The following is a 15,715-nucleotide window of genomic DNA, read 5'->3' on the forward strand; positions in this document are numbered from 1 at the left end:
TTTTGCACACACTTTGAGATGTTGGGCCCTATACTCGATTCTGTGTCAACCATAGGGATAGAGATCAATCAGTGGTCATACTAGGTCTCTAACTCGCTTGATGACAGTGAAGCCTCATCTAGAGTTTTCCATTTTTTATGATGCATTGCCACTGGTATTCCCTATTTCCACAGTGTTGTTACTTAAGAGGATTATATCTTTAGGTGCCGGTGAGGTTAGATGAAACTACCCTTGGATAATGGACTTTTAGACCCTTTCCACTAGGTTCCTAAATTAGGGACACAAGGCAGACTCACGCCACCTTGTTTTCTTGATCATATCTTGCATTTCTTCATGACATCATGATGGACATATCATTTCCGCATTCATCATTTATCATATTCATGCACCGCATTCGCACAAGTCATTGCATTTTCATACACATTCGTTTAACATGTTTTTTGTTCAAACAATTACATACATTATGTCGTCATCATTTGCATGCCATGTTCACTCATGCATGATCCTAACATATATTTGCTCATGCCTTGCATTATCCCTTATATCGCCAAAAGTCACAATGAAGCGCGAAAACTTGCATCGTGTTCTGGCCACGTGTGTTAGATATCATGGTGATATCTATAAACAAACCATGTCAGGGTTAAACACTCCTTTTCTTGACAATGACCAAAAATCATGTGAACATGGTACCTAACATGTTTAATAGCCAAAAATGGTGGTCTTTCGGGATTTTCATGTTGATCTCATAAATACATTTTCCATGCATCACATAAGTATATCCTGCTCATTCATCATATCTCCCCTATGATAGGTTGTCAAAGTATTGATGATCAAAATTTATATTCCTTGGAACATAGGGTCAAACCAAGTGTGGTCTTTTAAGAAAAGGTTTTATCAAGTCAAGGTCAAAAGTCTGGAAGTACCCAGCTTGTGAATGTTGGGGCAGCGAATGGATCAGGTTTTCATAACCTCTTTGACTACTACCAACACATGATTGAGCTAATGACTTACATAATTAGGAACCATTGATGTGCCCGTGTTTTATTTTCAGTTGTACTTTGACTCTGACATGATATAATGAACAAGGTTCTTACTCTACGTAACCCTTAAACACTCTTTGGACCTCTCTAACCTTTCTTTCATAACCCTTTTAACCCCTGGCCACATTACAAGCCCAATAAAGCCCATGTGGTTCAAGGAAGGACTAATCTTGCTTGTGAGTTTGGATTATGGAATGGAACACACACATGCTCATGATTGTTAAGATAAAAAGAAAAAAAAAAGGAAAAAAAAGAAAAGATAAAAAGAAAGGAAGGAGAAATCAATATCCCAAGGTTCGTACTCGCACAATTTGAGAAGAAAACTCATTCAACCAAGAGCTCGTAGAAGATGCCCAAAGGCAATTATGATAGTGGGGCACATTCAATGTCTGTCACTCACACAGAGTCCCTATGGTTCCTCTCAGATCAAAGGGTAGCCTTTGTTATGTAAATCCTTTTGGGATCAGCCCATGTCATCAAGCTTCAACAAGATCGATGGACCCATGGCATCCCCTATGACCTTAATTTAGGAAACTTTCACTCGGTTATATACCAAAGTGTAACAATCCATTGTTATCCTTCAGTGGTCCACACGATTGATCCCAAAACATAATATTTCCTTGTTGTGCAGAGTAATCAAAGTTTTTTTAAAAAAAAAAAAGAGAAAGGGACGAACCTTGGAGTCAATATTTCAGTAGATTGATTAAATATCAAATGGCTTCATTGCCACCATCCAAAATTGCCATGTGGTTGAATCATACAAAACATACTCTTTGAGGGAGTCTTTGAAGAGATCTGCAAATGACAGGATGAGGTTGTATGAATCATCATTAGAAAGAGACAGTCAATCTGTGTCTTTTTTTTAAAAAAAAAAGACTAGCAATGTATAACAAGAGAGAAAGAATGTCATTAGCATTGCACAATTTTCATGACTCAAAAACTTTTGCATTGCATTTCTGGGTACAAAGCCTACATTTATTGCAAAGCTCACGTGCCTCTTTTCATTTATCATAATGCATTCCAAAACTCATATGTTTCATATCAGGCATTAAGTGCATAGTCTTTTCTCTATATGTCGGTTTTCGAGATCTGATTTGGGATGAATGGCCCTTTTAGAGAGTCAACTTCTCGCCTTCTTACAAGTTTGAGCCTTTGTGTACCAGTACCTATTGGCATGTTAATAGGACTCAACGACCTCAGTTTTATGTTTCATATGACTTAACGTCCGCTGCTTTATGTTTCATAGGACTTAACATCTTTTGTTTTTAGTTTCATAGGACTCAACATTCTCTGCTTTTTTTTCATATGAGTCAATGTCCTCTGCTTTAAGTATCATAGAACACAACGTCCTTCATTTTTAGTTTCATAGGACTCAACATCCTCTGATTTACCTTTTACAGGACCCAACATCCTTCATTTTTAGTTTCATAGGACTCAGCGTCCTCTTATTTATGTTTCATAGGACCCAACATCCTCTGTTTTTAGTTTCGTAGGACTCAACATCCTCTAATTTTAGTTTCATAGGACTCAACGTCCTCTACTTTATGTTCCATAAGACTCAATGTTCTCTTGCTTTATGTTTCATAGGACTCCACATCCTCTATTTTTAGTTTCATAGGACTCAATGTTCTCTACTTTATGTCTCATAGGACTCAATGTCCTCTCTTTTTAGTTTTATAGGACTCAATGTCCTCTACATTATGTTTATAGGACTCAATGTCCTCCATTTTTAGTTTCATGGGCCTCAACATTCTCTGCTTTATGTTTCATAGGATTCAACATCATCTATTTTAAGTTTCATAGGACTCAACGTCTTCGGCTTTATGTTTCATAGGACTCAACGTCCTTCACTTTATGTTTCATAAGACTCAATGTTCTCTGTTTTTATTTTTTTATGACTCAACGTCCTCTGCATTTAGTTTCATTGGACTCATTCTTCTCCGCTTTATGTTTCATAAGACTCAACGTCCTCTACTTTATGTTTTATAGGAGTCAACGTCCTCTGTTTTTAGTTTCATAGTACTTAACATCCTCTTGCTTTGTGTTTCATAGGACTCAACATCCTTTTTTTTAGTTTCATAGGACTCAACGCCCTCTCTTTTTAGTTTCATAGGACTCAACGTCCTCTGCTTTATGTTTATAGGATTCAATGTCCTACATTTTTAGTTTCATAGGACTTATCGTCATCTGCTTTATGTTTCATAGGACCCAACGTCCTCTATTTTTAGTTTCATAGGACTCAACGTCCTCTGCTTTTTGTTTCATAGGACTCAACATCCTCTGCTTTTTAGTTTCGTAGGACTCAACATCCTCTAATTTATGTTTCATAGGACTCAACGTCCTATGCTTTATGTTTCATAGGACTCAACATCCTCCATTTTTTAGTTTCATAAGACTCAACATCCTCTGCTTTATGTTTCATAGGACTCAACGTTCTCTATTTTTAGTGGCATAGGACTCAAAGTCCTCTATTTTAGTTTTGTAGGAATCAAAGTCCTTTGCTTTATGTTTCATAGGACTCAAAGTTCTCTATTATGATCTTTTCGAAGACTCTCCGTTCTCATGTTGTGATCTTTCGAAAGATCACCAGAACAAAATTAGTGTCATCGTCTTTAAATAAAAGATAAGTAAAGAGGGGAAACTATCAGACTTTAATTCTGTTTGAACAAGTTTAAAAAACAAAGGAAAAAAGAAAAATGAAAAAAATAAAAAATAACGAAAAAAGGTAAAAAGGGAAAGGAAGAACAATAATAAAACGAAAAAATAATAAAAAAGGGAAAGGAAGAACAATAATAAAACAAAAAATAATAATAAAAAAGGTAAAGAATAAATAGAACATTATGAAAAGGAATAGTATAAAAGGGAGAAGTCCGAGCTTCAATCAAACACAGTAAAAAACAAAGACAAAAAACATAGAGAGAACACAAAAAAAATAAGAAGAGACACGAATCCTAAGGAGGCAAAAGAAGCCAACAGCATCACACTGTTTGGCACTGCAGCCAGAGAAGGAGGGGTCTCCAGGTATCCCATCATTCCTTCCCTCTCATCTCTTCCTTTCTCCCATCTTTTCTCCTTATCTTTTCCTTCCCTCTTTTCTCCTTTCGTTTTCTTTTTTCGTTCTTTCTTTGGCTCTACTGTTTGATTTGTTACATCTCATCGGTGAGCCCCTTGACCATCGGGGAGATCCTTAGATTTTTGTTGTTGATGCTTGTTGTGCATCATTTAAATGAAAAAAAATTAAAAAGGGAAAATAAAGTTGAAACGGGCATGGTTTGTAAAGCCTCAAACAAAATAAAAATTGCTATTAACATTATTATTTTTACACATACACCTTCTTTCATCTCCGGTCTGGCCTATTTTTAAGAAATCTTAAATAAAATAAATATTACTAGTACACTTCCTTTTTCCATGCATGTATTCCTACCACCCAGGCTGATAACCAGGCCTGCCATATCAGAACGCTGTCAGTGTTGACTAAGTCAAAGTCAACCTTTTGACTTGGATCCTAAAAAAGAGTAAATAAATAATAATAATAAATAGGTAAATTAGAAGGCAGTTTTTTATTTTATTTTTCTATTTATCTCTATTATTTATCTTGTTCTTCAATTTGATTGTCTTTTTATTGCATAATTATTTAGTTTAATTAATAGTTTGTTGTAAATATTTCACTACCTATTAATTTTATTTTCTCCCACGTTTTAACAACAGACCCTTAATTACTAAGTGTATTCCCCGCTTGTATTATATCCTTTTCTATTCCCATTCGATTTATTTGTGCACGTCTCGTCCATTTAATTAATTACGTAACACTGTCAATTATTCATTTATTTTGCAATTATGCATTAGTATTCTTTAGTACGCGCTTACGTTCCATGCATTTCATACTAGGTCTCCGGCTTGCTTGATGGTGTTTTAATAATGTGTGGGTAAATTTTGTGAATGTCATGCTGGGTCTCCGACTTTCTTGACTTCACAAAGTTTACCACAAACCTGAAATCTTTTTCACATTTCATGCACTCCATGTTGGGTCTCCGACTTGCTTGGTCGTGTTTCAATAATGTGTGAGTAAATTTTGTGAATGCCATGCTGGATCTCCAACTTGCTTGACTTCATAAAGTTTACCGCAAACCCAAAATCTTTTTCACATTCCGTGTACTCCATCCTGGGTCTCTGGCTTGCTTGGTGGTATTTCAGTAACATGAGTAAATTTCGTGATTGTCATGTTAGGTTTACAACTTGCTTGACTTCATAAAGTTTACCACAAAACTAAAATATTTTTGAAATGGGTAAAAATACTCAAATAAATGATTAATCAAATCTCCTTTTCTCCACAAAATTACACATTATTCGAGATCGCTTCAAGGTCCAATGCCTTAAGCGATTCTCTCCACTATTTTCTTTAAATTAAACGTCGTTTCAGGGTCCAACGCCTTAACAACTTCTTTTTCATGCAATTGAAATAAATCTTTCGAAGAAATAAAATCAACCCAACACACAAGTTGTTTTCTACCCAAAGAACCACGTAAGTCTGATTTTCTCATTGCACCTGGGATACGTAGGAGCGAGGAAAAACCCCTTGTCGACCTAAAAAACTAAAAAAAAAAAAACCTTTTTGTTTCTAAAACTAAAAATTTGCTTTTTTTTTCTAAATAAACAAAAATATAACAAACATAATTCATGTTCTCAAGCGAAGATAAATAATTAAAAGTCACTTATTTTTAACACACTTGATTAAAAGTTGTCGTCTTTATGACAGGCATTGGGTGCTAACACCTTCCCTATGCATAAACGATTCCCGAATCCTTTTTCTTAAATCGTAGACCATTCCTTATCTTTTTGGCTTTCCCGATGTTTTCTTTAAATTAACGTTGGTGGCAAATCCCTTGGTCTTCCTTTTTTGAAAATGTCTATCTATCTTTTTTTATTGTCGTCCCGTCGTGGCCCACGTTGCGAGAACACTCATATTCCCCTTTGGATTAATGATCGTCTGTGCAGGAATGTTGCCAAAACCTTGTTGCTGCATATGGTTAAAATTGTAGCTAACTTTCCAATCTGAGTCTAAAGGTCTTGGATGGTGGCATTCACATTCTATTGAAAATGAATTTTTCTGGTTGCCATATGCTGCATCAGCTCCTCCAAAGAAGGTCTAGAGTTGTTATGCACAAGTTGTGCAGGTGTAGGTTACTAGAACTATTGTTGTTGTCAAACGGAGGAGCTTGGTATTCGTTGGTGGTGGATTGGTATTGTTGTTTTGTTTGCTATTGTTGTGGACCAAGACCATACCTTAGATTCGCATGATCTCTCCAACCAGGAATGTAAGTGTTGGAGTAAGAGTTATATTGTTGTTGTTGTTGTTAAGGTCTGAATGGTTGTCCAGATTGCATGGCAGAAATATCAACAGTATGTTTTGTTTCTTGGGGAGTGGGACATGTGTTTGTTGGATGATCAGGTGCACAACAGATCCCACAAAGTCTTGGTTGATTAGCTGCCATCACATTCTGTTGTTAGCCAATGGCTAGTGGTCTCACAAGGGATGTCAATTATGTAAGTTTATTCTTCAGCCTTTGGTTATCATCCATATGAGTAATTTCATTTACTCCTTTGGATGTTGTAGCCCCTTTAGTACCAAATTGTTGATAGTTGGTTGCCACGTTAGAAATCAATTGTCTTGCAGTAGCAGGAGTCTTGTCCATCAGAGCGCCTCCACTGGCTGCATTAATCATGCTTCTGTCCATTAACATCAATCATTTATAAAAACATTGGATCAATAGTTGCTCGTTGATTTGATGGTAAGGGCAGGTGGCACACAACTTGTTGAATCTCTCCTAGTACTCATATAAGGTCTCTCTAGGTTGTTTCCTTATACCATAAATCTCTTTCCAGATGGATGCTATTCTGTACGCAGGGAAGAATTTCTCTAAAAATATTCTCTTCGTATCTCACCAAGTGTTGATAGGGTCTAGTTAAAGGTACAACTAGTCCTTAGCCACACCATCTAGAGAGAATGAAAATGCTTTCATCTTCACATAATCCTCATGAATGTCTTGTGGTCACATGGTAGGACACACTACATGAAACTCCTTAATATGCTTGTGTGGATCCTTACCTACAAGACCATGAAACTTTGACAACAAATGGATTAGCCCAGACTTTAGCTCATAACTAGCCTCTGTTTTAGGATATTAAATACACCATGGTTGATATACAACATCAGGTGTAGCCAATTCCTTAAGAGTCCAGTTGTTATCAACCATTGTATCAACACTAAATTCAAACTCAGAATCACTAAAACTAGAACTAGACTGAAGAACTGAATCCAAGATGAAATCATTATGCACTATACTATCATGTAGAACTGTAACACTCCTATTATTTCTACTCAACCTATGAAATGTCCTATCTACCTTAGGATCATATGTATGTAAGTCACCTGGTTTGGACCTAGTCATACATAACTTAGTGGTAACATAAATAACAAAAAGAATACTCTACCAGGACATTATTCACTATATTGAGTGAAATGGTACAGAAAATGGAAAATTGTCCCAAATTTATTTTTTAAAAAAATCAGGAACATCATAGCAAATATCTAAAAATCATTTTTTATTTTTTGTAATTTTTGGCGACTTTTAAAAATCATGAAAATAGAAAAAAATTGAAAAAGTGGTTTAAATCATCGAATTTTGTTGTATTAATTTTTTCCCACATTTTGACCAATTTTCAGGCCATTTGAGCTAGTTGTAGGTGAAATGACCAAAATATCCCTGCATCTAAAACTCCTACTTATAGATCAAATTTTCCAATTTTGACCCAACCAAACCCTTAAAGGGTTAGTTTTGATTGAAATATGGGATAAACATTGGACACCAAGTTGCATAGCCAAACTCCACAAGTCAGTTCACTATTGCAACACACTATGCACAACTACACGACACAATACAAAACACTACCACTCAATGCAGAACACTCTACTACTCACACAGACTCTACAAAACAGACATTAACAAAACAATTGCAATATATCAAACAGTTAGTGGTGAAGTAGTAGTATGGAAAAGGAAAAAACACAAATTGTGCTAAATGCAGCAAAGTGCAACACTTAGGCTAGTTTGACATATTTGTTTTTTTTTTCAATGTACAGATTCAAGGCTACTATACTAACATCAATTGTACCTATACTAATAGCAAGTTACAAGTGAATTAAGGTTGGGGCACAATGAATTATGTCCCCGACAACGACGCTAATTCGATAACGATGTTGAATCGTCTCAAAACAAACTACGATTTCAACAAGTTTACTATGTAGGAATAACCTAGGTCGACTCAAAGACACAATCCATTTAGGTTCCAACTTCAATTCAATTATAAATTAGAGTAAGGGATTTCATCGAGCAATTTGTAGACAATTAAAATTCATAAACAAAATCACAAAATTAACAGGATTATGAAACAGATTTAAGAAACATCAATGCAATTCACCAAATCCAAGCAATTCGAATTATCCCAGTTTTCTAAAGATGATGATCCTATTATGAAGGTTCAACCAATCTAATTATAGGTAATTTAATCGAACTAATCCCTAATTAAATTGAAATCACAAATCAAATTGAAGTATCATCCAATTAATCTATAATTAGGATTCAAATTATGAAATTAATCAGTTACCTAATTCATTTCCAATCCTAAATACATTCATAATCATAAATACAAAAATAGAATTGGAGAAAAGGATGAACATTCACAACAGATTTCAAAGTAGTTAACCAAAACTCAAATTCATCATCACTTGAATTGGATCCTTGGATTGATTAGTTGTTTGGCCTTCTATGATCATCACCAATGGAAGAACAACAAGGATTGAAAAAGAAAAGAGAAGAACAAAGTTGAAGAGATGAAGAAATATGAAGAACAAGTGAGAGAAAGAGAGAAGAGTTTGATCAAAAACTTGTACTAGAAGTTTCTAAAAATGTGTTTGTTAAAAATAACTAACTGACTGTAAAAATACATGAAGTAGACTAATATATACTGTAACTAATCAAAAGTAATGGGTGAGCCTTGATTAGGCCCACCTAATCCTCTAATTAAGCTAATTACAAAATGCAAAGGCCTGAAATTCGCAACCCAAAATCCAAGTCCAGAGGCGCTGACTTCCAAGCCCAAAATGACCCTTAAACGGACAAAATTGGCCTAAGCTCATATCTGACAAAATTATATATTTTTTCTTTAGCTTTTCAGGGGCTACTCATGTGCTCCATTTGTAGTTCTGTAACATTCTGTAGGTCTTGTACAAGGTAGATAGGTCAAGTAAGCACAAAGTCCGAAAATAAGCAAGAATTATCATTTAAGTCCAATTATTTTCCTAAGACCAAAACTCAATTAAGGTGAGAAAATAAGAGTCAAAGAAAGGTCAAATAAGCTAAGAAGAATAGGAAAATTATAAACTAAAAATGTTGTATCAAGAATTCATCATTTGAGAACACTACGATTGACTGGAAAGAGACCCCAGAAGCACACTTGACAAGGCTGATGTGCCAGGGCCTAAGAAATAGGAAATGAAGGTTGAAGATGAAGATGGCAAGGTCTTGTAGATATTGAGAAGGAAGACAAGAACGGCACATGGCATCACGTGGAGCATAATAGTGGCAACTTCATGAGAAGATTCATGCTGCCAAAAAATGCTAAGACGAATCAGATCAAGGCATAAATGGAAAATGGGTTCTATTATACTATTGGCAAGTGTACCAATTGTCGTCACAGTTTACACAATTTGTAGTTAAGATTGCCTCCTCAGGGACTTGAGTTACTCAGTTCCTTGGATAATAACATATAGTTCAATAGTTATATACATGATATTTGATTGAGAATTCATTGGTTTGTTGCGATAAAAGTAAATAGTATAAAATTTGCAAGCATATAATTCTAAGAAAAGTTATAAAGAAGGTTTTAATTCAATCAAGGAAAACATAGGATTGATTCATCCTTCGATTCTTCAATACCTAATGAAATTTACACGTATGAATCATTCTCTACAATTGTTGATGCTCACGCTAAATCATATTGTATCGATTCCTCGCATACGACATTTCTAAGAGTAATTATACCTCTAGCTTTCATCTTTTTGAGGTTTTAAACAAGTTGGTTTAATGAATATTCACCTAGGTGAGACATTCTCGCCTAGGCGGCTAGAAAACTTCAGGATGAAGAAAGCTTAGGTCACCCAGGCTACTGATTCTCACCTAGGCGAGTCTTGAACAGAGAGTACATTCGTCCAGGCGGGTCATTCTCGCCTAGGTGAGAAAACCCACTAGACAAACCCCTGTTTTCATAGATTTTATTTGCTTGGATGACTCTGGTCTCGCTTGTGCAAAGAAATAGGACACTTTAAAACTCCAAGAACTCAGGAATCAACTCCTCATTGACCCAAGAAAGCTTTTCACTTCTCACACCTTACTTCCATCATGTACAAATCTTTTATCTACAAAATTTGCACGAGAAAGAGTTGGATAAACCTTCAAATTATAAACAAAACATATAAATATATTTTAACTACTAATAACTCAAAATTAAAGGAAGTTTCTAAGAAAAGTTCTTGAAATCACAAGATAAGTGCCAACATTCAAATCACATATTAGCTAAAATATGACACTTATCAGGTTCTTACTGTCACTGTTCCCAAGATAGAAGTGAAGCAGCTAGAAGCCAAAGCCATCCAAATATCTGGTTAAAAATGCTTGTGCTGATTCTAATTTTGTTTAATTTTCTTGTAATATATGTTGTTGCATTGGTTCTGATTTTCGCTATTTTTCACTCACATGACATGATTGTGTAATTATAATGTGAGACAAATAAAGAAGGTATTCTTGTTAGCGTGTTAGTATTGTTGGTGTCTATTTATCTGAATTTGAAGGCAAAGCTTCTCCTATTGTGTTGTTGCACGCACTGAAAATCGTGCTTATGTCTTATGAAGGATTATGGTTGCAGAGTTCTAATATGTTAAATCTAGTCTTTTATTTTTAGAAAACGTATATATGGTTTGACACATGAGCACTCTAATAAATTCTTCAAAATATGAAATACCAAGGGGGGATTTTTATACACAAGCAAAGTATGAAGCATAATTGATATACCTTAAATTAATTTGAAATCTGAATATCTGTTTCAAATATACAAACCAAATCTTCTTTTCTAGAAGGAACCAACCTGCATCCTAGATTACACAACTTACATATTGGCCAAGAAAGGTATACAATTTAAATCACCCAAAAACAACCTTTAACATTCTACACTCTCTTGTAGAGAAAGTGAAACTCAGTCACAAATTCCAATCGCACCCAGACAGTCACAAGATTTATTAGTTGCAATACCCACACTGAATCATACAGAAACATGCATTTCCTGTAGTTATAGAGCCTCTTCGTTTAAAGACTTAAATAACTTATCTTAATTTACTCCTATTATTGTGAGTGAATTAGCCAGCATGAGCAGGGTGAATAGCATACCAAGTTTGGATGAAAGTTAGAACAATAGCTAAAACAGCAGCATGGAAAGCAATGATTGCCCAAGGGTTACTAAAATAGGTATGAGAACCAAGAGCTATCCACGTCTTGCATTTGTTCCTATAATGCCTCTCAATTTGGGGTCTAACATGTGAATAACCCTCCATGTTGGGCACCAAATCAGCACTTATTGTATTGAAGAGATTAGCCACTTCCTCGTCACTCCCAAGCATGTTGAGAAGAATCCCTGCTTTTCGCAGCTCCTTCACATCATCTGGGTTGTCAATAAGCGAGTCTATGAAGGCTACGAAAGAACATATCTCATAGTTGTTCGTAAAATCTGGACACATCTCGTACGCTATCAAGTTGAGAAATGAGGGGGCTGTTGTGTCATCAACTGTGATCTCAGGAAGCTTCAGTTCTGCATACAACCAGCCACAAGAGAAAGAGGTGTCTTTGATCCTGCGTGAGTTGCTTTTCTTCAGGCTAATCCCTGCTGCTCTCAACTCCTTTATGTTCCTGTATGTTATAATGTCGGAATCTTCATTTTTTTTGTTCTGCTTGCATTTCTTTTTCTTGCTTGTTGTGTCCTTCTTTCGGTGATCTTGGTGGTTCTTCTGAGGGTCATGAATAACAGTTCTGCGAAGCTGATCGAGAAGATGAATAGGTGGTTCCTGAGGTATTTCCACTCTATGTTCTCCTTGCAGGGTGCTTTCATTCTTTGTACACACACTTGTGCACCCTTCTTCAGTGAATGCTCTAAAAACATAACATGTTCATGTCATTAATTTGAGGGTCTAAATCTAATTTTGTCCCAATAAATATTCTAAATTTTAATTTTTGAAAGAAACTTTGATTAAAATCCCTCTGTCTAGTTTCATGTCTCCTTTTCTATACCAAAATTAAAATGTGACATGTGTTGTAAAGAATCACTCTCTTGGTTTACTTTTTATTCCCGATGTGTTATATTCATAAATCCATGTTAGATAATTTAATTTTTAAGCTCATCATAACATATCAACATGTAATAGACCTATGATATTGTACAGGTTTAAAAGTGTTTATTTTTCTAATAATATATATACAATTATAAATGAATTAAAACTAACAATTAGTATATTTATGAAGTACAAAAATAAATGTAAGCTTGGTATACCTGTCTTCTTGCTTGGTTATATCCTTGTCCATGTCTTGTGTCTTTGCTCTGTGATTTGGTCTAACTGGTGACAAATGATGACACTTAAGAAACTCCTTCATGATGTTTAATAGCATGGCTTCATTCTCGGGGCCAGTCAACAGTTTAAGCACTTGATAGGGAAGCTGGTTCTCTAACAAAAGCACATCTTGCCACACAAGAACTAGTTGGTCAACCTTAACATTCATTTCTTCTGGATAGTCAAGTTTTCCCTTTTCCAAGATTTGTAGCAGAGAACATCCATCCACAAGTAGCATCCATGACAGCTTTTCATCATCAGGGAAGTCTGCAATGACATCCTCAGCAAACAGTTCCTTCAGTTGTTTGATATTTGATGCAATCTTTTGGTACAGAGTTTGAGCATCCTGGTTGGTGCGTTCGAGATACCTTGCTGTCCACATAAGCTTGTATTTTTCTCCCAGCAGTAGGTTCTTTGCACCATGATGGATTGGACCAATTGACACCAACCTGGGTGAGTAATGCTTGGCAAAATGTTTTCGATCTCGGAGATAATGTGCTACCCTTTGTATCTTTGGGGCTGAAGTTTGTGGTATTAGCTTTGCTTTTTCTAGTTGGGTAAACTTTATGCTGAGGTGTGGTGTTTCAGTCATGTTGTAAAATAACGTTATTGAAGGATTGGTGTGGGGTATATGCCTAGGTTTTCTAAATTAATACGATTCAGGGTTCATGAAAACCACTTCAAGTTACAGTTTATATAATCGAAATTAGGAGTATATATAGCAAACGCCTGATCATCTGAATTATGATTAGTAGAGTATATAAAATTCAAAATGAATTAGGAAAACAAATTAAAAGTACTTTCGGCTATATTGAATTATATAACCAAGTACTAGATGCATTTAGCTTTTTTAATGTGTCAAGTTTGGAATGACTGCTAGAGAATTTGCGGTGGAAAAGCACTTCAATATATTTAAAAAAACTTGAGATCGATAAAGCACTCAACAAAACAATTTCAAATAAGGAGGACTGGATGGATCTTGCTTTACTAATCTGTCAATTCTAAAAGATTCTTGGTGAAAAAGCTTCAACAAACAAGGAAGGTATGTAGAATCAGATTTTATCATAAAGATTGTAGGCTTGTTTAGTTTGTTCGTGTTTTCAAGTTTGGACTTCTTATAAGAGTAAGGGATAGCCAATAATAATAACAGGCTGCAATACTTTATAGAAGTGAACCTACATTATATTAAGAAACAGGTTGTTTTGCTTACTAATTCCATACAAATTAAATTATCCTATTCTGTTCACAGTTCCTTAAATTTAACCTACTTTAAAGTTTCTTTTTAATATACGAATTATTTAATTAGCATTTATTTGTTATTTACAATAAAACAAAATACAATTTAGTTGTTTTCATTTTGGGTGTATTTGACATGAAAATTTTAAAAATTGGTGAGTCTCATACCTTTACATTCTACTTTAATTCAAATCTTTCGTCTGTTTTCATTTTCACGTCCCTTTCATTCCTTCAAACTAAGTATGTCCTAAGTTTTGGAATACCTACATTGTAATGCTTCAACCTTTCAGCTAATCTTAGATTAATATTAGATTTTAAACCCGCGTCACACGAGTTTGATTAAAATAATAATTCTATATTTGTATTTAGTATTTATATATATATATATATATATATATATATACATTAAAAGCTTAATTTTAAAACATTTAGTAACATATTAAATATAAGTATATAAAAATTGAGGAACAGTTAATTATTTTTTAATTGAGTATATGTTGTATTAAAAAATATTAAGCTTAGTAAAATTTATTTTGATTTGTTATTGATCCAAATAATAATAATAATAGTAATTAATGGTGATGTAATACATATATGAAATGTGTAAATTAAAAAATAAAAGATATATACATTTATAATTATTTTGAATAGCATGCATATATGTTCTTCAATTTTGTTTGTTTATAATTAATAAATGTTTATATACATTTATAATTTTTAAATTCTTTTGCTGTAAAAATTAAAATTTTATTTTAAAATGACATTTTAATCATTTTGAATATATTAGTATAATTATTTGATATTATTGATGTTTTGAATTCGTTAACCTCATTATAATGAGCTTTGTCGTCTATTATTATTATTATTATTATTATTATTTCATTAATTCATATATTTAAATGGGTTATAGTTTCTAAACTTCTTTTTAAAATTCGATTTTTAGTTACTATGACGAGTCAAGATTTCTCAACTTTTTTTCATTAAAGTTTTTAGTTTCTAAATTTTTGTTTGACAAGTCAAAGTACTTGAACTTTTAGAAATTTCTGTTTCTAAACAAAAAATTTGAATCTATTATTTTTATTTATTTAAGGAGATTTTATTTATTTAAGGAGATTTCAGAGATAAAAAATTGATTTTTTTTAAAGTTTAAGACTAAATACCTTAATGAAAAAAGTTAAGAGACATTGACCAATCAAACTTTTTATTTAGGGAGTAAAATCTAAATTTTGAAAAATTTAATGATCTTAATAAGTCAAATATTTGTTTAAAAACTAAAAATTGAATTTCAAAAACTTTTAGGGGACTAAACTTAGTTAACCCTATTTAAATTTATTAATCTATAACTGCTTCGGAAATGATATTATATCTAAAATTTTTATTATGTTGTTCTAATTTCATATCTTATACTTTAATTGTTATAATTATTATTGATCTCTAAGAAATATCATTGATACGTGTTACTAGTTGTTTTTAATACATGTAACTTTTCATATGTTACTATTTAATTTTTGATTAATTTCAAAAATTAAAAAATATTATGGATAATAATTATGCTTCTAAATATATTGTGAAACTCAAATATTCATGAATTATTCATTTTACTTTTAAATCATCACATTTAATTATTATTGTTCACAAAATATATTTTAATAACTAGATTGAAAAAAATTATATTAATTTGTTTCCTTAATAATACATATTATGAATTATTTTAAATTTAACTACATAT

The 15,715-nt window shown here is 33.4% G+C and overlaps 1 protein-coding gene across 1 annotated transcript; it reads right to left on the reverse strand.

Moving 5' to 3' along the window:
- Positions 1 to 11,148: 11,148 nt before the first annotated feature.
- LOC114412299 (UPF0481 protein At3g47200-like) lies at positions 11,149 to 13,448 on the reverse strand. Its single transcript, XM_028376126.1, has 2 exons — positions 12,693 to 13,448; positions 11,149 to 12,295 (listed from the first exon to the last, which is right to left on the reverse strand). Exons 1-2 carry the CDS (start codon positions 13,340 to 13,342, stop codon positions 11,509 to 11,511), a joined length of 1,437 nt encoding a protein of 478 aa, XP_028231927.1. The 5' UTR covers positions 13,343 to 13,448; the 3' UTR covers positions 11,149 to 11,508.
- Positions 13,449 to 15,715: the final 2,267 nt, after the last annotated feature.

Source organism: Glycine soja, chromosome 5 (genome assembly GCF_004193775.1).
Source record: "Glycine soja cultivar W05 chromosome 5, ASM419377v2, whole genome shotgun sequence".
Taxonomy (NCBI): Eukaryota; Viridiplantae; Streptophyta; class Magnoliopsida; order Fabales; family Fabaceae; genus Glycine; species Glycine soja.

Excerpts from the sequence above, each read along its gene's own strand:
- LOC114412299 (XM_028376126.1), bottom strand. The coding sequence starts at position 13,342 with ATGACTGAAACACCACACCTCAGCATAAAGTTTACCCAACTAGAAAAA. Across the intron at positions 12,296-12,692 it reads ATAACCAAGCAAGAAGACAG|AGCATTCACTGAAGAAGGGT; the intron begins GTATACCAAGCT and ends TTATGTTTTTAG.